General features: G+C 39.4%; 1 protein-coding gene across 1 annotated transcript in view; it reads right to left on the bottom strand.

The window, feature by feature from the left end:
* Window positions 1-23,953, bottom strand: part of Cul5 (cullin 5) — a 54,664-nt gene that overhangs the window by 17,312 nt on the left and 13,399 nt on the right. Inside the window, exons 2-10 of the mRNA XM_055621822.1 lie at window positions 22,784-22,893; window positions 19,555-19,654; window positions 14,163-14,339; window positions 11,888-12,029; window positions 10,425-10,570; window positions 10,262-10,342; window positions 3,541-3,634; window positions 1,767-1,897; window positions 1,433-1,540 (exon numbers count right to left, since the gene is read on the bottom strand). Coding sequence (XP_055477797.1) covers window positions 1,433-1,540; window positions 1,767-1,897; window positions 3,541-3,634; window positions 10,262-10,342; window positions 10,425-10,570; window positions 11,888-12,029; window positions 14,163-14,339; window positions 19,555-19,654; window positions 22,784-22,893 — 1,089 coding nt within the window. The remainder of the gene's footprint in view (window positions 1-1,432; window positions 1,541-1,766; window positions 1,898-3,540; window positions 3,635-10,261; window positions 10,343-10,424; window positions 10,571-11,887; window positions 12,030-14,162; window positions 14,340-19,554; window positions 19,655-22,783; window positions 22,894-23,953) is intronic.

Consider the following 23,953-nt stretch of genomic DNA (forward strand, 5'->3'; position numbering starts at 1 on the left):
ACAGGCTCAAGCATGTGCCATGTGCATGTGTGCTGTGGTGTGGAGATCTCCTCTCTTTTAAGAGTTCTAGAGAGGCTGGGCACGGTGGCGCACACCTGTGATCCCAGCACTCAAGGAGGCAGAGGCAGGCGGATTGCTGTGAGTTTGAGGCCAGCCTGGTCTACAAAGAGAGCCCAAGACAGCCAAGGCTACACAGAGAAACCCTGTCTTAAAAACAAAACAAAATCCAAAAAATGAATGAATGAATGAATGAATAAATAAATTTCAAAAAGGAGTTCTAGACAAAAACTCTAGGCAAGCATCATGGTAAGTGATTTATCCACTAAGTCGTTTCATTGACCCCTTCACAGGGTACTGTTATAAACATTTCAGCAAGGTCCTTGTTACAGCATAACTACCAATATTCTATCTATCAGTATTCTTGTCTTCACACCCATTTGCTCTTGTTCAGCTTCCTAACAACATTTTTGTTTCACCTCCTTTTTTCCTCAAACTGCTAACATTTCCTTTCCAGTGTCCATTCTCAATAAATGGTATGTTCTCCCATTTCACTAAAGGGGGAAGAAAAAAAACAAAACACAAAAACCAAAAAAAACATGACAGTCAGAAAAGATTCAATGTATAATGTTCCTATGAGAACAAGAACTGTAAAAGCAGCTCTCACAGGAGCTCCAAGGCATGGAGGATGGAAAGCATTAACTTCGGTGCAAAGGAGGTGGCTCCAAGGGTAACGGCAGTTGCTGCTAAGCCTTGTTCCTCATTTTTAGAAAGCCATCTCTTAGAAGTTGCCCTTTGACCTCCACACTCACATAAAGCTTGGCATGCACACACACCCTCACCTACCCCACCACCACTATCAAAGGTGCAGGCCTTTAATCCAGCACTTGGCAGGCAGAGGCAGGGGGATCTCTGAGTTAAGAGGCCAGCCTGGTCTACAAAGTGAGTTCCAGGACAGCCAAGGCTACAGAGAAACTCTATCTCTGGGATGAGATGTGGAGAGCAGCAATGGAACAAGGCACATCTCTTTTTTTGTTTGTTTGTTTGTTTTGTTGTTTTTGAGACAGGGTCTCTCTGTGTAGCCCTGGCTGTCCTGGACTCACTTTGTAGACCAGGCTGGCCTGGAACTCAGAGATCTGCCTGCCATGGCCTCCCAAGCGCTGTGATTAAAGGCACGCTTCACTACACCCATTGCAAAGCACATCTTAAAAGGAGAATAAATGAAAATTCAACCATCGGGAACCTTCAAAACAGAGGACAATATCCCAGAAAAAACTAAGGAGGGAGCAGTTTCCTAGTTGAATCTTAGTTCACAAAGCTACAAAAAGAATGTACGAGGTCCCTCCCACATTCTCAGTTTTCAACTTAGAAGCATCATTAAGTCAACTGTAACAGTGTCAACTTTTATTAAAATGTCCACACAGAGAAATATCACCTTATCTCTTGCAGTAAGGAAGCGAGGATCATCTTGAAAAGCTTCTTTGACGAGTTTACTGAACCTATTAAACAGTGTAAGTAATTGTTCCACATACTTCTCGGAGTCCTGGAAACAAAATGTTTTCCATTTCAGTTTTTAAAACAAACCAACAACAACACAAAAATGAAATCAAGAAAATATTATTCTAATAAAAGACTAGGGCTTTAAAATTGGGGAAATTTTTTTTCTTAAAAGTAAATCTGATTGATGTTCCAAATTACTACTTTATTGTTTCAATCGTCTCGTAGATGTGACTGGGATGACACGCACTGCTGCCACTGAAGGAACTTACAGTAGTGATGGTTTCAGCAGCTGCCACCATGTCTGCTAGGCCAGCACTGATGATGTGCTCCTCTAGATCCTTCAACATTGGCTCTATCCCATTAGGAACTTTGTCCATCAGTGAAAACATCAAATGTAACTCTGAAGGGACACAACACACTCATGTCATTACTCTATCCCAAAAAATAAATATGTCTTGATTAATGTCCATCACCTTTTGTTTTTTGTTTTGTGACAGGGGCTCACTATGTAGCCCAGGCTGGACTCAAACTCAAAAGGTGTATGTCACTATAAAGGCAACTATGTCTTCTTAGTCATAAGATCCTGAAGAAATGTTATGTGGGAGTTTGAAATATGTTATTAGTATCCTGTGGCTATAATTAGTTTAGAAATTAAAATAAAATAGTTTTTAAAATCTAATTAAAAGTGATCTTTTATTGCTAAGGCAACGCCACTTGACCTCCAGTAAGATTAAAAGCTTTTGTTCAAGAAAAAGTTGCTGGACGAGGAGACAGACAGGAAGACTGATTTTCAAGGCCACAGTAGGCTATACTGCAGGTTCTGGGGTAGCCTGGGCTACAAAGTAAGCTCATGTATCTTGGGGGAGAAGAATACAAATTTACACAGAAGACTACTACATTTCATAAAGTACAATATTAAAATTAAGAGATTAAAAACAAGGATAATAAAAATTTGTATTAGAGTTAACATTAACCTTTATTCATAAAACGTATAAAGCATTTAACTGGCATTCACACAGCCTTACTTCACAGTACTGATCATCTCTAAATGAACTATTTGCAAAGTTCAGTATGGATCAGATATAACTGTTTAGGCTGACACTCTTTCTATGAACTTGAGTGCACACAGAAGAGCTCGATGCTATTTACAGCTGCATGGCAGTTTTGGTCCTGCCTAGAACGCATGGGACCCTGACTCAAAAGCCAAATTCTGAGCTTAAGTGAGTTAAAATACATTCTTTAAAAGCAGCCAGAAACTGCACAGGACAATACACATAAAATATTAAAAGTGGCTTCCTAAGAGAAGTAAAAATGAGTAAATTTCATGTTTATTATATACCTACTTTCCAAAACATACCTTAATTAAGAAAATATTAATGGAGCCAGGCACAATGGTGTATACCTACGATTGATAGCACTTGAGGAGGCAGAGGCAGACAGAGGTCTGTAAGTTCAGCCTGTGTTTCTCTGTGTAGCCCTAGCTGTCCCAGAACTCACTCTATAGTCCAGGCTGGCCTTGAACTCAGAAATCCGCCTATCTCTGCCTCCTGAGTGCTCGCATTAAAGACATGCAGTGCTATGCCAGGCAGGATAAACATTATTAACATGCTATGTTTTCAGTATCATACTACAAAATTATTTTCTTAGTACCTGTGTGAGAGGGACATGCAGGCATGAGTGCAAGCCCTAAACATGTGAAAGTCAGATGACAACCTGGGAGTCTTCCTTCTACCACCTGTGCTCGGAGGCCAGGCCTTCTGAGCCACCTTTATTGTTTTCTAAAACGATTCACCAAGTTCCTACACAAAAGTGGAACACCCAGTTCTACTTTAGACTGTATGTCTACAACTTATACTAGCCTTTCAAAGCACAGTTGACTTTTAAGGAAAAAAAGACAAAAGCCTTCCCAAAGAAGTAAGTGTTGGTATATACAGGAGGAAATGTACCGCCATCTACAAGAATGACCCAATAACAATTAATCAGGTGATCTGCTTAAGATCTTCTCTTAAAAAGGTTATGTCTTTATGTGAGATTTTTACCTACTTTCGGTTTCATTTCGCTTGATCATGCCTTGGCATTCTGCTAAAATAGTCTCCTTAAACGAGGTCACCAGGGCATTTACACAGCATTCCATGAGCTGAAACACAGCAAAAACAGTAATGGCTTGTAGAAGCCTTACAGCACACTAATGAATCAAATCATGCCATTCAACAGGAAAAAAGTAAGTACAATGAAAGCAGACTTTATTTTTATACAGAGTTGTATTTGACGTATGAATGAATGAATTATACCACACTACTTACCAAAGTAAAGGAAAAAACTTAGCTTCTCTTTAAAATTTAGTTCTCCATAGAAGGGAGAAAGAAAGTTAAAAACATACAAAAACCAAAACAAAGCAAACTTTGGCTAACTTCTCTTACCTGGTGAAACCTGTATTAGAATCCTAATTCTACTTATAATCCAGTATGACTATGAATACGTTCTATAAACCACTGTCTGCTGCCTAGAGTAAGTGAACACCTAGTGCTCACAAGCAACACAGGTAGTAGCTGTTCTGAAGAGGAAACTATCTAACTAAGAGGCAGGGAAACTAAACTAAGGATCTGCTAAAAGTGACTCCTAAATTCCCCTCTGGGCAGGAGAGATGGTTCAGCAGTGAAAGGAATCTGTTACTCTTGCAGAAGGCCAGAACCCACACGGGGGCTACAAAAATCTGTAACTCTAATTCCAGTGTATGTGGCACCCTCTTCTGGGCACTGGACACATACAGTGAACACACATACATGCCTCTCCTGTACCCCACACCTGGTCTCCCTGGTGATGGCAGTCTAGAATCCCAAGGCCTTTCTCAAGCTAGGCAAGCTTGATCACTGAGCTATAGACTCAACACTTTTTCCTCATTTCTTTATTTCTGAGACATGGTCTCATTATATATTATTTGGCTGGCCTGGAACTCGCAGAGACCCACATGCTTCCACCTTTCAAGTAATGGGATCAAAAGTATGTGCTACCATACCCAGCCATGGAAACTTAAATTGGATTTTAAAAAGTAAGTAGTCCTAGAATGGACTAAGCCTTCTAGGTATACTAAATTAGACAAAGTAAAGAGAGGAAATAGAAAAAGTTATAAAAGTGGGATAAAAGTGGATTCTGAATGAAAATCGATAGTTTATGGATTTGGCACAGGAGTAAGAGATGATAACTCAGGGAAGTTTTAAACAGAGTATAAAATCAGTCAGATGTTCCTTCCATGTGGCCATTAGAGATCAGTGTAATGGTGACTGCACAGGATACGGGGTGGTAGAAAGACTGTGAAAGAAGCTGTTGAAATAATCAAGGGAAATGAAAAAGTCTGGGTTAACAAGACCAGATTTTTAAAAAATCTTAAAGGCGCAAACAATTCATACACAGTTCCTGCTGTATCACTGCCAAGAACTTATTTACCCCCCATGTAAGGATCAACAAAGTAAGAAGTGATGTGTGTGATCCTAGCATTCAAGATGCTGAGGCAGGAGAACACTGAGTTTTAGCCTACCTTCAGTTATATAGAGAGACCCTGTCACAATCAAATAAAGGTTGTGAGCATAGAAGCAAAATATAGAAATGCTAATATGTCTCTTCTGAAAAACCTAAACAGATCATTAGTTATATTAAACAGTGAAGGCAGTATTACATGTGTCTTAAGAATTATTCTGTCAAAAATTTTCCTTGGAATAGAAATAATATGGATAATCACTGAATATGCATTTAGGTAAGGGGATTCATTGTGATCCAAGCACTGAGAGGCTTCAAGAGGAGAATCTTGTATTCCAGGCAGCTGAGGCAAGAGAGCTGAAACTATTCTTTTTTTTTAAATGAGTAAAATATAAACCATTTTTCCTCCTTCTTAAAATGTTTATGTATTTCCTAATAAAAGCATCTTTGTTAAGTCTCTCTCAAATATGCCAATGACTATCTCATTTCTAGCATTCTAAAATAACACACACGGTTAAGAACTTCTTGCCCAATATGGTGGGAAGTTCTGCCCCAACTGCTGACCTGAGTATGCTCACTCAGTGTCTTCTCCTCTAAACATTAACCAATTTTATGTTATACATATGAGTTTTGCCTGCATGTATATATGTTCACTGCATGCATGGCTGGTGCCATCACAGGCCAGAAGAGGGTACCAGATCCCGTAGAACTAGAGGTACAGATGGTTGTGAACTGGGGACCAAACCTGGGTTCTCAGCTCTATACTGCTGAACCTTCACTCCAGACCCATACTCAACACTGATCCACACCAGTGAAACCAGACTAAAACCAGGTAAGTTTAATCATACAGAACTGATGGAGAAACTCACTCTAAATAGGCTTATGCCCCATTCACTTAATGTTTTCTATTTTGATAAATTTGCACATAAACATGCTGTTACTAGCAATCCAGAAATTTCAGATTTTAAAAATCTGGCCTGTAATGTCTCAAAATGTTGTAAAGGATATATATATATATATATATATATATATATATATATATATATATATATTTAATGTCATAGAACAGTAAATCCAGCTATGATGGCAAAAACCTTAAATCCCAAAACTTAAGAAGCTGAGGTAGGTCGATTCTGTAAGTTCAGGCCAGCCAATAGTAAAGACCCCATCTCCAAAACCAAGAAAGTCATAGTTAAAAAACAACAACAACAAACCAAAATAAAACAACAGACTATCACACAATATATTGTAACAATAAGCATTATTCCATAAACCTTTTGTTGCAGATATGTACAAATAAACTATAAACACACACACATATATAAACTAAGATACATACATACATACATACATAGTACTTCTTATGGGTTACAAGGAGAATTAAAAGGGGAGGTCAAATTGAATAAAGACAACTGCACAGAATTTAGTAACTGCCTCAATGACAGGAACCAGGTTGCTGACCTGAGCACAGAGACCTACCGGGTTCTGCTTCCCTTGTGCTGACATTGTTTTTAAATAAAGAGGTAAAGGAATCAGAGTGATACTTCTGAAAATTTGGCATAAACTTATAAAACAAAGATAAATATAAATAATAAATACGCCCAGCTTCATCCATTATTTAATTTTTAAAACATTTTATTTTATGTTTAAGAATGTTTTGCCTGGTGCACATGTGTGTACCAAAAAGTGGCATTAGACCCTGTGGAACTGAAGTCACGGAGAGTGGTGAGCTTCTGTGTGGGTGCTCGTAGTAAAATCTGCAACCCTGTTAGAGCGGTAAATCCTATTACCTGCTGAGCTGGCTCTCCAGCGACTTAATCTTTTTAACCTTCCTTTTATTTCATGTGTACAGGTGTTCTGAGTGCAGGTTTTTGGCAGGAGACAGAAAGAGAGTGTTGGTGTTGGGATTCCCTGGAACTAATGTTACTTACAGTTGTGAGTCCCCATCTGGGTGCTGAGAATCAAACCCAGACTCTGAAAGAGGAGCCAGTGATCTTAACTATTGAGCCACCTCTCCAGCCACTGCTGGTAACTTTTTCTTTTGTTTTTTTAGATAGGATTTCTCTGTGTAGCCTTGGCTGACTCAGATTCCCTTTGTAGACCAGGCTGGCCTTGAACTCACAGCAATCTGCCTGCCTCTGCCTCCCTGAGTGCTGGGATTAAAGGCGCTCACCATTACGCCTGGCTTACTGTCAACTTTTTAAATCCACATAAAATCTTTTAAAATTTGTTACACTGGAAAATTGAAAAATATTAAAAACCAATAAAACTTAAGTCTGTACAGAGGAATCCTAATAAGAACTATGACAATCCAAAAGTCAGTTTAGAATTATACAGCAATTTGTAAATGGGTTATACCCTTTCTTCGCAGTCTTATTTCCAGGAGATTCCATCTCAAGACAGTACAAAGTATAAGAAAGGATATATTTGTAGAATATTTAAATTTCTTTATTTAAAAAAACCCAGTTATTAGCACACATAAGCAGCATTAACTAGACTTGGAGTTATCAACAACAATAAAAAAAGGAGGTGGGTGTATTGGCGCACGCCTGTTATCCCAGCACTTGGAAGGCAGAGGCAGGTCAATCTCTGAGTTCCAGGCCAGCCTGGTCTACAGAGCGAGTTACAAGACAGCCAGAGCTACACAGAGAAACCCTGACTGGGAAAACCAAACCTGTCAACAGTGAGAAGATGGCTCTAAGTAGAAAACTGACTAGCTGTACTACAGTGTACTTATCATGCTACGGCAGTGCCGGGTCAATATGCACACAATTTCATACACTTCTTCAAAATGCCAGAGTGCAGCAAAGAAGAGAGTAGGAGGGAAGGGAAGAGGAAAAGAAGTAAAGAGTACAAGAATGGCGATGCTATTATTGTATACCACCATTTCTCAATTCATCACCCTGAGGACCGGGAAGGGTCCTGGTCAGGGGCAGAGCGTTTGTCTGGCATGCATGAGGGTATGGATTTGGTTGTCAGCACAACCAGAAAAAAAGAAACAAACTAAAACCTGTGTGGGAGAGGTTATGGGTACTACTGAGCCTGGTGACTGAATTTGATCCCTGGAACCTTTATGAAAGAGAGAACCAATCCCTGCAAGCTATCCTATGATCTCCACATGCATGCTCTGGCACATGTGCTCCTACACATACACACATGTAAAATAAATAGGCATTAAAGTCATTTATAAAATCATTTTTATCATGCAGAAAAAAGAAAGAGATTGCTAGATTTCTTCTCTTGGTTCAAATGAGTCTCATCATATACCAAGAAAGTCCTTTTCCTGAGAAGAGACCATTTTCATATTTCTTCGCCAACACTGACCAAAGCACTACATACATGGTTGATCCTAAATATATACTTGCTATATGAAAACATGTTGAATAAAAAGGACAGCGATAAACCATCTCTCTCTCCTTGGATTCCCTTTCCATCTCCATTTGCTAGCTTCTACAAAGAAAACCTTTTTGTCAAATGCCATTACCTCCTTCCTGTATTTGTTTCCCTGCGATGAGCAATCTATCCCCATGGTCTACAAGGTGAAATACTTAGCAATGTGCCTAACGTTTCACTCTGCTACACCAGGACTAGAAACACTTCAAAGGCAGGGCTGCCACAGGCACAGCCAGCACTTAAGAAGCCGTGTGTGAGAAGCATTCCCAGATCTGTGGAGGTGGAGGATGAGACAAAAGGGCTAAGCGATACAGGAGCTTCTTCTTTTAGTGGGATTCAATTAGTTCTACTCCACTGAAATTTAATACAGACAACAAAACAGGTCTTCCTCTTGTTAGTTACATTGATTTGTAAATAAGAGTTTATTCTGCCCCAACTATAAATAAGAGTTGAACTAAAAGTTATTTAAGTTTTCTCTATTTATATTTTGAAATTAGATTCTTATTTGGAGACGGGCAGCACAAACGTGAAGGTCAGAGGATAATATGCAGGAGTTGTTCTGTCTTTCCACCATGTGGGTCCTGAGGACTGAACTTAAGTCAGTAGGCTTGGCAGTGAGCACACCCTACCTGCTGAGCCACCTGCCAGCTCAGGGTTCTGTTTTAACACTACCATTCAAGTCCCTCAACCAAACAAGGGCGTCTGTATTCAGGAGTTAGTTCATTCTCTCTATGAAACTGACTTCTCTTGGCTTCTCTGGCTTGGTTAAGATCTTTCCCACCACTGTAACTAGTGACAGCTACTTCATTTCTAAACTATCTACCCAAGCACAACTCCATATCACCATCACCATTGTTTTATGGTGGGATTACAAATGAGTGCCACTGAATCTGGCATTTTATATGGACTTCCAAGTCACGGGGCTTCAATTTTTAACTAATAATAAGTCATTTTCCTGGCACTTTTGTGTTTTTAAAATGTTTTCTACTTGGTTGCTCTGTAACAGCACAATTCACCTACACAACAAGCACAGTCCCCACTGAGCCACTTCCCTAGGCCACAGGGTATACTTCTGATCATGGCATACCTGTTTAAAAATATACAACAGCCCTATCTTCTGAATAGGCCCAAGCCTGGCTACAAATTTCTATGAAAAATTTCTATAAATAACCACTAAATTAGCCCTCAACTTTTTGTATTTTGTTTGCCAGTATCAAAATTACTTTAATGGATCAAAACCATATATACTACGAATCATGAATAAGCGGTCTTCTTCAAGGAAAAAAAAAGTCAAAGACTCTACTTAGTGTGAGATTTAAACAAAGAATAAAACTAGCATGACTATCAATCAAGATAACAGAACTCAAAAAAAGGTAATGAGTAAAATCCCACTGATCAGCTCTTTTAAATATATATACAGAACATATGTTTTTAGTACAAATACAGCATACTTAATGAGAATGACTAAAGCTTACATGCTGTACATTACACACAGTAAAGTCTAGAAAGCTCAGAATAATATGCCTTCACAGATGTACTTTCCTCTCTGGAGATTATTATAACCAGTTACCTCTGCTAGTTAAGGTCATTACAAAGACAGGTGTGGGAGACTAAAGAGATGCCTCAGCAGCTAGGAGCACTGTCTGTTCTTCCAGAGAGTTCAGCATCCACTCGCTGATGCACAACCACCTGTGACTCCAGTTCCAGGGGTCCGAGACCCTCTTCTGATCGCCACAGGTACCAGACACACACAGTGCACATACATACATGCAGGCAAGCCACATATGAAATAAAATAAATTAAAGAGAACAACAAAAGAAGTGATGTCAGTGGTGTGTCTGTCACCCTGTGCTGCATGCTCCAGACTGTCCCAGAAAGCACACAGCCACACACTTACCGCTTCAACTGAGTTGCACTCTCGTCTTGTTTCTAAGTAACGGACGGCCCTTTTTTCTTCTTCTTTTAGTTTAGCATCTGCCTGTCCAGAAGCAAAATAGCAATCATTTTAAGACTATCAGCAGACCCGTTGAAACTACAAAATGCACTGAATTCTGACTTACATATTTCATGTAATTCTGCACACCATTCTGCTGTAAATACGAGGGTGCCTGTGTTCTATAAAATCTCTCTGTTGAGTCCAAATATGCCTTCTCAAAATTATCCCTATAGATCTGAAGCTTGTCCTCAGGATTAGAACAAAGGTTAACTGAAAGACAGAAAATAAAGTTACGTTAGCTCTATTTGAGTATTTTGAGAATGACAGAGGAATAACATACTGGGGTACGGTTATGAGTCTAGAAAAGTTCCAAAGGTCATAGCACAAAACAGTAAACTAACAAATACTATAGTCATAGAGAATATCTTATTTAAAAGAAAAGAGACTGCCTTCTAAACTGATGGTTTTAACTGAATCTTCAGGAATAAACAAAAATTGCATGGTCAGGATAAGAAAATCAATACCAAAAAGCACAAAAGCTCCAGTGCACTGACAATCTGCCTAACAGAACACAAGGGAAAAACAGCTGTGGAGGGCCTCACCCCTGAGTTTAGCGTGAGTAACACTGAAAGGGTAAGAAGCAGAGCACTGGTGTGATGGCTCACAGGGAAAGGCACTTGCTGTCAAGCCTTACGGCTTGAATTCAATCCCGGAGACCCACACAGTGGAAAGAGTAACTCCTGCAAGTTGTTCTCTGACCTACACACACACACACAGAACAGCACAGCATGGAACACACATGTCTGTACACAAATAAATAAAAACAAAATAAAATGGGAAAAGGGGGCTAAGGATATAGTTCATAGCAGTTTAGGCCCTAGGTTTAATTTTCAGTACTAGAAAAAAATTTACTGAAATATCATTTCAAAAGTCTAGATGTAAAATTTAAAGAGGTCTTGACCGGTGGCAGGTAAAATAAAAAGCACAATTTCAAAGATAATACTGAAGAAAATCTAAAGACTTAACAAAGATAGGATAAAAACATTTTTAAATGACTAAAAGTTCATTAATTCAACAAATATATTTACTGAGGATGACTTTGTGTTACATATACTAATTCTGTAAAATAAGACTCTTAAGCAAAATATTATGCCTGGGAGGCACAATTACTCTGCATCACTAAATGTGAGGGCTCATTTTAGTCTGAAAATTAGGAAAGGTAAAATGAGGGATGAGGATGAGTTTAAAACGAGCAAAGGAATTTGCCTGAAAAGGACAAATGACATCATTGTTACAAGTTAAGAAGGCAGAAAGAACATCTGAAAACATTAACACCGAATAAAGTTACCTTTTACGAGCTATAGGTGGCAATTTATAGTTCGCTAGTGTAGGACACCAGAAAGTTTTAACCAAGAAGTTACTAATGAAGAAATATGAAAAATGAATTTAACTTTAGCAGGTTTCTTTGACACAGAGTCAATGCCAATAAAAAAAGTCTATGGTACAAAAAGCAGATATGTGGCTCACAAAACTGTAATATCCTAAGATTCTAGGAGGAAAATGTGACTACAAAAGTTGAGAACATACCATAGGACTCTCGAACTCCTATGACCAGCTGAGAATCAAAAGCTTCCCCTAATCTCTCCGCGTGCACCAGTTTCATTGCGCTATCCTGGAGTCTGTTTTTTATATTTGAAAAAATTGACTCATTCCACGTATCAAGCATGAGCTGGGAAAGTAAGAAAATACAGCATCATTTTCAAGTATTAACATGTCAAGTATCATACACAAAAGTTTCAGGACAAATGGTAGAAAAGGAAATCCTATTGCTAGATCTGCATTGCTGAGGATTTTAGAAGTCACATCTTTAGCATAACAGTAAAGAACTCGGTCAACATGACAACACACATCCTTAATCTGAGCACTCAGACGCAGAGGGAGGAGGATCTGAGTTAGAGGCCAGACTGGTCTACAGGGTGAGTTCCAGGACAGCCAGGCTACACAGAGAAACCCAGTCTCAAAAATCTAAAAAACAAACAAAAAAAAAAACTAATGCTTCACAATAGAATTTGGATCCCAGTCCTGCTGTTTATTTCCTTTCCCATGAGCAAACTATTAACAGCCCAAATGTCCAGTGTTTGTTAGAAAAATTAAATATGGTAATACATGGAAGACTATGTATTTAGAATGTTCACATTCATGTTTATGCTAATGGTCTTATTAAAAATGCAGCCACTTCTGATGAGAACTGATAGACTAAGATCAGAAAGAAGGAGAGGAGGACCTCCCCTATCAGTGGACTTGGGGAGGGGCATGCATGCAGAAAGGGGGGGGGAGTAGGGACCGAGAGGGAAAGAGGGAGGGGCCTGTGGATGGGATACAAAATGAATAAAGTGTAATTAATAAAAGTTAAATAAAAAATTTAAAAAAATGTGTACATCTATCTACTAGCTGGCTACCAAACTATAGAAATAAAGTATACACACTGGTAAACAGACTGATGTTCCGTGTAACACTGTCAGACACTTATTAGTAATGGTAAGAGCAGCAATAAAGGTTAACAATGCTGTAACTCTCACCATGTACATGTGACTACACTATGTATCTTCCACAGGCAATTAACATGACACTCACAGTCCTCTTTGTGTGACAGCTGGGTCCTAGTAGGCAGCACTAACATGCCTGCATAAATCCAGTAAATATGGTCCCAGAATCAATGCTTATTCTAATCAGTAAGCCTCACAGTAAGTTAAAACCTGGAGGGGAAAAAAAAAAGCTGGGCAGTGGTAGCACACACCCTTGATCCCAGCACTCAGGAGGCAAAGGCAGGCAGATCACTGTGAGTAAAAGGCTGGCCTGGTCTACAGCTCCAGGGTAGCCAGGGCTGTCACAAAGAGAAAAACCCTATCTCAAAACAAACAAACAAACAAAAAAAAAAAAACAGGAAAAATGAAAAGAATGAAAAAAAAAAAAACAAAAGAGGACAAGATTATGGGGCTACACATTAAACAACACCTTCAAAAGGGTTTTTTTTTTTTTGCCTAAAAAAGAAAATACATGTTTTAATTTGCAGTTATTTCTAGCACTAAAAATCATATGTATCTAATTTTTCAGTATCCCCATATAAAGCAAATTTTAAGAGTAGGATAGGACAGTAATACACACACCGCACAATTCTGTTGTTGGTCTGTTAACATAACTATCACAGCAAACAGTATGTGAAGTTCAAATGGCAGTTTTTCTTTTTCAACGCTCCATTAAGGCTTAGTAGTAGTGCTTATGTAGCATGTGTGTGCTCCTGTATAAGCTCTGGTTCCATTCAGTTCTCACTGGTAGGAATGTAGTTGGTAAATGAGTATGGAAATATAACAAAATAATTTAGAGTTGAAAGTCCTTGGGACACATAGGGCTAGCCTTTGTCGACTCAAGTATAGGTAGTTACCAGGCACAGGCTTTAAACATGTACTATTTAAAAATAAGCACAGTGCACACCAAGCTTAAACCAGCACAAAGAAACTATAAAGATGACAGCTTGTTAGCCACAATTAAACAGAAAGTTAGAAGACAATCTAATGAAAGAATTTTTCAAAGAGAAAATGCATGATTAATTCACAGGAAGATAAAGTACAAAGAAATAACACAAAACAAGATGCTGAAGATAAAACCAGAAAAGCTTAAAAAAAAAAAAAAAAAAAAAGGAAAAACTGAGGAGGTAATGTTTTAAAAAAAAAACACATAGTTAAGAGCACATAAAAAAATAAAGGAAAGCTGAAGCTAAAATTTATGAATGAAAGTTTCACACACACAAACAAATCCTAGTATCTATAAAGACTCTACTTGTGAAGTAGCAAAACCTACTTACCTTTCGAACAATACTATCTTCCATATTTGATTTTTTATTGCTGCTTTGTTTACCCAATAAAGTAACCTCTAGCTGACAAAAAGGTTTTGGTAAAATATCACATTGTGTGAAGAATTTTCTCCATTCAACAATATATGCCTTTAGCAAAGCTGTATCATCTTGATGGCTCAGTACACGCTGAAAAACAAGATGGTATTGACTTGAAATAAACTTCATACGCTTTGAAAAAAGAACATTATGTAGTCAAGCAATAATTTTAAAATACATGATTTACAGTACAAACTATTATATTTAAGGGAACCTAAACACATGTCCTGAACATTTTGTACATAAATGTCCATAGCCTTGTTATCTGAAACAGTCAAAAGTAGTACATGTAAACCGGCAGTACTGAAGCAGGCCTTTAATACCAGCACTTGGTAGGTACAATCTCTGGGTTCAAGGACAGCCTGGTCTACTAATCAAGTTCCAGGATAGCCAGGGCTAAAGAGATAAATCCTGTGTTGAAAAACAAAAACAAGGTAACAGCAAAAGTAGTAAATGTTAAGAGCCATTATCTGACAAAGGATAACCAGTGTGTGGTGCAGCTACACAACACAACTCTGCTGAGAACAGAGCACAGGTGAGTCCCGAAAATAGTATCCCAAGTCAGACCACTCACAAAAAGGTCACAGTTCATGAAATGCCAAGAACAGATGAATTCAGAGGTAAAAAATTCATGTTTAATGGTGAACAGGATTTGAGAGGAGAGGTAATAGAGTATGACTGCCTATTAACAGTACAGTTTCTTCAGAGGGTGACAAAAATATTCTGGAATTAGTGGCTGATGTTACGTGAATAAACTAAACTTCTCTGCAACATAAACTTTAAGTGAGGTACTTTGTTTATAAGTTTTTGTTTTTCCCTTCTCATTCCTCTTGAGGCAGGATCTGACTATGCATCCCTGGCTGGCCAGGAACTCATTGTAGAGCAGGCTGACTTCTAACACAAAGATCAGCCTGCCTCTGCCTCTGAGCACTGGGATTAAAGGTGTGGGCTACCACCATCAGTTAAGATGGTAAAATTTTATGACGTGTAAATTATTTCTCTTTGCAGGGCTGGAAGTGGTGCTGAGGTCATCCCTAGGGCTTAACATGATAGTCAATATACGTCAATTATTTTTAAGGTGGTCATTTATCTCCCCACTACTGATACTGTGCTCATCTAGTGGCCAGCTTTAACCAAACAGAATGTTGCTGCTGCAATGTGAGACTTACAAGCCTCGACCTGAAGAAATGTTGTAGGCCCCACAATCACCTTCTGGGCTGTTTGACTTGAGAATGCTGGAATCATGTGGTGGAAGAGAAAACTGGACTGAGTAACAGTTATCTAATTATGCTCACTTGGACCTCCTGACCCTTGCAGAGCCCATGGCTGTTGGAGGTACCCTGCTGGTTGAGGTTGCAGTTCCTGCCTTAGGAGGCTCACTTCATCTGGAGAGTGCTTTGCAACACAGACTCCCACATGATATGTGGCCTCTGACACAGCTCCCTGCTAGCTACCCCTCCCTGCACTTATCTATATGTTACTCAAGCACTGACATTCTACTCTTATGATAGAAGCATGCTATATAATGCAAATCAAGCATCCTTGAAGTGCCCAGTTTCAACCAATTGTGTTTACCTATTCCTGGAGCCCCTCACCCACTCCCTTAGGGGCATATATACTTTGTTCTCTGAAAGTTGAATTAGCCATCAGCTGTTTCCAGGGTGTGTGATCCTTGCATGGTTCTCACTGGCCATTGTTCTCACTGGCCATTCCAGGCAGGTTTTTCTCCCTCCTAACTCCGCTGGCTGCTGGGAGGCAGACCCCAGGCAGGAGGAGAGGGACACATGACCAACTAATAATTCATTAAAACCTTGGGTGAAACTAGTTGAAGCCAGTGCACAATCCTCACTACACAACTGTTAACAAGTAAGCTAGTTATGTTAGGTTAGTGGGATAGCTCAGAGGCAGAGTGCTTGCCTAAGTGTGTGTGAGACTATGAATGGAAAAATACGTAAGTAAAATTAAATGGCTAGGCACTCCTTAAAATAAAATCAGGCTAGCAAAATGGCTCACTGGGTAAAGGCACTTGCTGTAAACCCGGCAACCTGAAGCAAACATGGCAGAAAAAGAGAACTGACTCCCAGAGGTGTCCTCTAACTGCCAGAGCACACCATGGCACATTATGCATGTGCACAAGCAGACAATTAGATAAACTGTAAAAAAGAAGTTTAAAGAAAAATCCTTTTCCTAATAAATTTCTCAAGCCCTATCTATCTTTTTTTGGCTTCCTCTTTGCTTTTTGAGACCTATATGTAAAGCATGTTAATATCTGATTCTTTTTAAGATTTATTTATTTACTTATTATGTATACAGTGCTCTGCCTACATGCCAGAAGAGGGCACTAGATCTCATTATAGACAGATGGTTGTGAGCCACCATGTGGCTGCTGGGAATTGAACTCAGGAACTTTGGAAGAGTAGCCAGTGCTCTTAACCTGAGCCATCTCTCCAGACCCAATATCTGATTCTTAGAGCCTATTTCCAGAAATTAAAGTGTAAACTCTGTTAATTTGAAATAAACTTTACTTGTTTTTATCCAAAATCATCAGCAAATAAACTAATGTTTTCTAGGGCACAAATTTATTGTGGTACTTAAACATTAATTTTTTTAAAAACATTTAATTTTCTAAATAAGGCTTTAAAACAGGGTTTCTCTGAATAGCTCTAGCTGTCCGGGAACTCGCTTTGTAGACCAGGCTGGAGTCTACAGAGATGCCCCTGGCTCTGCCTCCCGAGTGCTGGTGTTAAAGGTATGCACCACCCCCACCACCCTCAACTCCCGGCAACTAGTTTTCATTAAGGTAATTTCTTATGAAACTATCATTTAAAAGTTCCACCATTGCCAGGTGATGGCAAAGCACACCTTTAATCCCAGCATTTGGAGGCAGAAGCAGCTGGGTCTCTGTTAGTTCAAGTTTGAGGCCAGCCTGGTCTACAGAGTGAGTTCCAGGACAGCCAAGGATACACAGTGAAACCATGTCACAAAAAAAAAAAAAAAAAAAAAAAAAAAACAGACAGACACATATACACACAGAGCTGGGGGGCGGGGGGAGAGAAAGAGAGAGAGAGAGAGAGCGCTGGGGAATAAGAAGTTCTAGCATTCTAGTTTTCAGATTCCACTTTACATGAAGAAAAGTAATATGCTCTTCAGTTGCTTCTCAAAATGTTAAGGGATGCACTTGTTAGTGATGTCACAGTTACTTAGAAACAACCCCTTATCTTTTTGCATTCCTTTTTTTCCCCAAAAAAGATGATGTTAATTAAGAACTTAACCAAACTAATACTGGCATAATTAATCAGTTAACCAAATACTTGTAAAGTTAATAAAGTGTAAGATTTGTTTTCATTTTAGCAATACTAAAAACTTAAGCAGAATAACAAAACCTGAGTGCTGACTTTAGCCCAGTAGCAACAACTCAAAGCACAACTCCAGGATTTCACAGTCAGAGAAGTATCTGAACTTGAGGGGAATTAACTCCCACCTGAGAAGCTCTCGGTCATGAGGAAAGAAAACCTGCCCATGAAGGTTCTCTAGCACTGCAATACTCCACAGTCTGCCTTTGGGAAGCACCTACTCTGCTAAGAGCCCTCCAACTCTTGAGCTCACAGCACCTGGGTGTGTGCTCGCCTCAAGTTCCCAGTACTGCGACCACAGACAGCTGCCACCATGCGTAGTCTACGTGGTGCTGAAACTTGAACTCAGGCCCTTTTACACGCTAGTCAAGTAGTGGACCAATTGAACTCCACGTCCAGCCCTCTTACAGTCTTGTAATTGAGAATAATAATGTTCTGTTGACAGAACTGTAGGAAAGCTAATGACAATCACTTCATTCAAAAATATAAGAGATGTCAAAAGTTACTGCGAAGGCACACTATCCGAGTTCCACCCTGCAACCCATACAAGGAAGAGAGAACCACTTCAAAGTCGTCCTCATCTCCACAGGGACACTATGGCTCACCCCGCACACACACACACACACACACACACACATATACAATAACAAATGAATAAATCAAAGTAGTTTAAAACTTATTGTGAATTCTGAAACTACTTTAGAAACTTCTACCTTCAGGATCATAACATATACAGGTTTAAGCTTATGCAAGTTCATGTATAAGTAGGTATGCATGGATATGCATGAAAATACATGTGCAGGCCAGAAGACAGCTATGGTTTTGTCCCTCGGGTGCTATCTACTCTAATTTTCATTTTTTTTAAGACTAGCTCTCACTGGGCACGGTAGCATACACCTTTAATGGCAGCACAGGCAGGAGGATCTCTGCGAGTTCAAGGTCAGCCTGATTGATATAGTGTATACCAACCAGTGCTATGTAGAGAGACTCTGTCTCAAAAAAACAAAAACAGATGGAAACAACCAATTCTTTCACTGACCTAAAACTTCCCAAGTAAGCTGGCTGGCTAGAGAATCTCAGGAATCTTCTTGTTGCCACCCACCCAATGCTGAGATTACATATAAATGCCACCATGATCAGCTTATTCATTCATTCATTCATTCATTTTTGTGTGGGGAGGGGGAATGGGTACATACCACAGCATACATGTAGAGGTCAGAGAACAACTTTTACCTTGTAAGTCCACATGGGCCCCAGATATTGAACTCAGGTTTTCAGGCTTGATGCTAAGTACCTTAATCCACTGAGCCATCTCACTGGTTCACACTTGGCTCTTTCTAAGCTGGAGTTCTGAGAACCAAACTCATATCCTTGTGCTTGTAAGCCAAATACTTTACTGACTAGACCATCTCCACAGCCAGATATGCATTTTTGATATTTATTTTATTTTTAATTATGTGTAGTTGCATGTGTCTGATGTGCGTGAGTGTCCATATAAGAGAGAAACATTGGATTCCCTGGAGGTAAAGTTACAGGCAGTTTGTGAGTGTTTGATATGGGTGCTGGGCACTGAACTCCAGTCCTCTGCAAAAGGAGTGTATGTTCTTAAGCACTGACCCATCTCTCTAGCACCAAATACAGTTTTTAAAAGCAATCCAAGGGGCTAGGTATGGTGGCACACGCCTTTAATCCTAGCACTAAGGAGACAGAGGCAGGCAGATATTTGAGTTTGAGGCCAGCCTGGGCTATATATTGAATTCCAGGACAGCCAGAACTACAGTGAGACCCTGTTCCAAAAACAACCAACCAAAACAAACAAACAAACAAATAATAAGGATGAGGCAGTGGCTTACTGATCAAGGCCAAGCTTATTAGCCAAGCAGCTAAGGCTTTGATGCTCAGCATTAACAAGAAAAAAATGTAAAATAAAATTGGAAATATGCATAACTTACTGCTTGTGCTTGCTTAATAAACTCAAGAATATCTTCTTTTAAAGCTTGATGGATTTTTGATGAGCCTTTATCATCCCAGAGACAGACTGCATGTACATCCCTGTGAAAATAAAGCAGGTGGATAAATGTCAGTAATAAAACAGGAGCCCAGCAAGCATTCATCCTAAGTTCTTATTACAACAGTTTCAAACCATGGTAAAGTAATGTGGCTAAATCCATTCATAAGAACCAACCATTCTTTGTAAGAGATCTCAAACAGGTGACTGTTTCTATACTTCCATTGTTACTGCTTTTACTTTTTTGTTTGTTTGCTTTGTTGTTGTTTGTTTAGACAGTGTTTCTGTGTGTCGCCCTTGCTATTATAGAACTTGCTCTGTAGACCAGGGTGACCTCAAACTCAGATATAAAGGCATGCACGAAAACCTCCCAGCTGTTTTCCTTCTTAATTCTCTATTTGATGTATAAAAATTCATTACAAGTCAGGAGGTAGTGGTACACCCCTTTAATCCCAGCACTCAGGAGGCAGAGGCAGGTGGATCTCTAAGTTCAAGGCCAGCCTGGCCTACAAAGGAAATTCCAAAACACCCAAGGCTACACAGAAAAACCTTCTTGAAAAAACAAAACCAAACCAAACCCAAACCAAAAAAACAAACAAACATTACAAAAGCATGTCTGTCTCTTTATCTCTATCCCCAAAGTTAATTAATATTTTATTAGCCAGGAATGTGGTACAGGCCTGCAGTTCCAGAAATGGGAGGCAGAGAGAGGAAGACCCAGAAAGCTTGCAGTCAGCCAATTAAGCTGAATTAATGAGCTCCAGTTTACTAAGTAAAAAGACTTTGTTTACTCCCTTCTACCTTCTTTTATATAACCTTTTATACTAAAGCAACAGAGGAAGACAAGGCATCCAATATCAATCTTTGGCCTCTGCATACAGAGCATGCATGCCACATGCATGCCACATGCACGCACACATGCACACACCATTTTTGGGACCAAACTTGGGTCATCATGCTTACATAGCAAGCATTGTATCTATTGAGTCCTCTCCATAGTACCTGACTATATTTTGGTTGTCATTTTTCCCCCTGCTCTACTACTTGGTAATTGATCTCATAGGTTTTGAATATGCACTAATATTTATTGTTTCTATAATGTAAGTTAGTGTCTTTTCTTATTTCAACATAAACTATTCTAAGAAGTTGTGAAATTTGGGGATTTCATCCTGACCAACTCATAAATACTCCACATCTTTCTAGTTAAGTTATAAAGCTATCTTTCTATTTAAAAGATGCTTTTGTTCTTCTCACAGCTTTGACTGAATGAAAAATTGAAATGCAGCACCTGGGAAGACAAAAGTTCAAGAGAAAGGAAAGATCATTAAGCTGTACTTCTCAGAACTACTGCTGAAAGCTTTTCCTTCTTCATTGAAAATGGTTGATTTTCTAAACTACCACCGGTGCTTCCATTCAGACAGCAAGCACACACCTGCTGGCATTGCCTACAAGACAGCTGGGATAACCCCCACTTCTTTCTGTACTTGCTACACAGAACACTTGCAAATTTTGCTCCCCTCAGTGGTGTGACAGGTAAGCAACACTGGGACTCACACAGGAACAGCCACCTGAGGCCACAGCCTGAGCTCAATTAGCTGGCTGGACTGAGAAGTCCAAGGTGGACAGCTTCACCACACTGGCAGAGTCATTCATCTGTACTCCGAACTAGTGTAGGCTTGGCTTGCTATAGTCTAGCAATTTAAAACTTTGTTTCTAATGGTAAAATGTGTCCTCTTGCAAAGAGACCTGTGTACATGCCTTGACCATAGACACTACCTCAGCCCTGGAAGCCTTTCAAGTTTGCTTCAATTCACTTACACTCTGTGCCTGACCTTGGCTATGTTCCTGTTCCTATTTTCCCACCCCAGCACTGGGGTTAAACTAGGGCCTTGTTCATGTTATTCTACCACTGAGATATGTCACTAGACCAAAAGTTAGTTTTTAAAAAAGATGCAGGGTAGGACTAGAGAAATGGCCCAGTGACTAGGAATACTTGTTCATTACTCTCCCAGAGGCCTGCGTTGCAGCTCCCATCAGCCACATGGAAGCTTACAACTATTCAAGAGGATCTGGCATATTCTTCTGGCTTCTACAGGCACACAGTGTACTTGCATACATGCAGACTCACGTACTCATACATATTAAATTAAATAAATCTAAAAGACAGCTCACTTCGAAACTGAAGAAGAAAACCGTTTGGCTTTCTAAGGTAAACTTCGTGGTTAAAGGGGTAGTTTTAACTTGCTACACTGCCTCATGAGGTCTACTACTAAATGTTCTGTAAAGACATTTGACCAAGGGCTGATAACAAAGACTGGTCTCTAAGAACTGACCGTTTCTCACAAATAAATAAACTTCCCTGAAATAGTAACACTGGTTGATAGAAACATCATGATTATACTGAATTTATACTTACTCTTCCTAAGAGTCCAGAATTTGAGTGACTGAATGGTCACTTCCATTAACTCTTCATAACATATCACATGTTATCAGTCTTGCTGCTGAGGAAATTAAATGTCCCAGAGCTAGAGAGATGTCCAGGCAGTTAAGAGCACTTGTTTTTGCAGAGGTCGCAAGGTCAGTTCCTAGCAGCCATATCATGGCTCAAACTCCATTTCTAGGGGCTCTAATACCCTACTGTCCTACACCAGTATCAACTACACATACAGTATATGAACATACATGCATGTAAGATATTCAGTCTCATAAAATGAGACAAACAAATCTAAGAAAAAAATGTAATGTCCCAGGTGAATCCTCTGGAAAAGGACTTTTGGAAATTTGTGCTTAATCTCCTCCTTAAATCATCAGGCATGGTGGCACGTATCTTTAATCCCAATACTCTGGAGGCAGAGGCAGGCGTATCTCTGAGTTCAAGACCAGCTGGTCTATAAAGAGAGTTCCAGGACTGCCAAGGCTATACAAAGAAACCCTGTCTCAAACAAACAAACAAACAAACAAGTCCTTACTTCAACCAGTGTGCCTTTTCCCTGTATGTCCAGGCTTATGACTTCACCTAGCAGGTCAGGGACCCTAGAACGTATCTCAGTAATCCCCAACAGAACCACTAACAAAACCCACGTAAAAAGATCACATAAACTGATACTGTCCATCCAGTATGGAAACACAACAAAACCTACTCGGTTAACAAACAGAATTACTAGATTACTTACGAAAACAGATCAAACCACTGCTGTTTTGTTACAGATTCCTGGCGTAAAAGCTTCAAAACAATTGGACGCATGAAATCCCACTTGTCTTCAAACTGGAGAGAACCTTTATTCTAAAAAATAAAAAACAGATAAAAGACAGTTTAATTTTAAAACAATTAAATAAAACACCTCATATACTTTTATTTAAAAATATATTATATCTTTTAAGAGATGCCCAGAAAAATAAGGAGATCAAATTTAAAACAGTTTTCCAAAACAGAGTTCTTACAGGCTTAATCTGATAGCGGGACTCAGAGAACAATAACTATTAACACAAATCAGGGCTGGAATTGTAGGTTGGAATCACAGCCTAAGAGTAGAGTGCCCACTGTGCACAAGGCCCTGGGCTCAATCCTAGGAGAAGGAAGAGACAGCAATACTAAGACTGAGACTGAGTGTACAGAACTGCACAGTGAAGAATTTGCTCTAAAGGGTGTGGACTTTCCTCTTGGCTTCTGATAGATAATCCCTGGACAATTGGAATGTGTATCTAGTATAAGCCTGAGAACCTTAGGTCCTGTTTAAGGGACAAGCTAACCAATGTGGTTTTGATAGGGAACTGGCCGAATCTACATGGTCTTAAAAGTGGGCTGGCTAATTTAGAAAGATTAACAATGTAATTTAGAGAGGGGAGCTTTTGTGTCAATCTAAAGATTCAAAGGAACCAATGGACATAAAGCAATCATTTACGTCTTTTGTGAAGAAATTCCATACAAACTAGCCGGGAAAAAGTTAGATTAGCTTCCTGAGGCATAAGTCCTGTATATTATCATACACTGACATCATGTGCAGCCTAGAGGGAGGACAACAGAAGCTGAGCTTGGAACCGCCTAGACTCTGTGCTATGCTTCTCTCCCTTTAGCTGATCTTGAACTGAATGTTGCCAGTAAATAACAAATAACAGTAAGTATACCAGCTTACTGTAAATCCTGAGTCTTTCTGGTATTGGAAATGAGCAGGTATCTCACAGAGAGACTGAAGCCTATAATCTTGTAGATGTACTATACTCTTCACACTTTACAGCTGTTAGGCTGAAGAGATGGCTCAGCAATTTAAAAGCACTTTGCTGCTGCTGCAGAGACCTGGGTTTAGTTCCCAGCACCCACTGTGGCTCATAACTATCTGTAACTC

This window comes from Psammomys obesus, unplaced genomic scaffold (genome assembly GCF_907164565.1).
Source record: "Psammomys obesus unplaced genomic scaffold, mPsaObe1.curated_primary_1811, whole genome shotgun sequence".
In the NCBI taxonomy this organism is placed as follows: domain Eukaryota; kingdom Metazoa; phylum Chordata; class Mammalia; order Rodentia; family Muridae; genus Psammomys; species Psammomys obesus.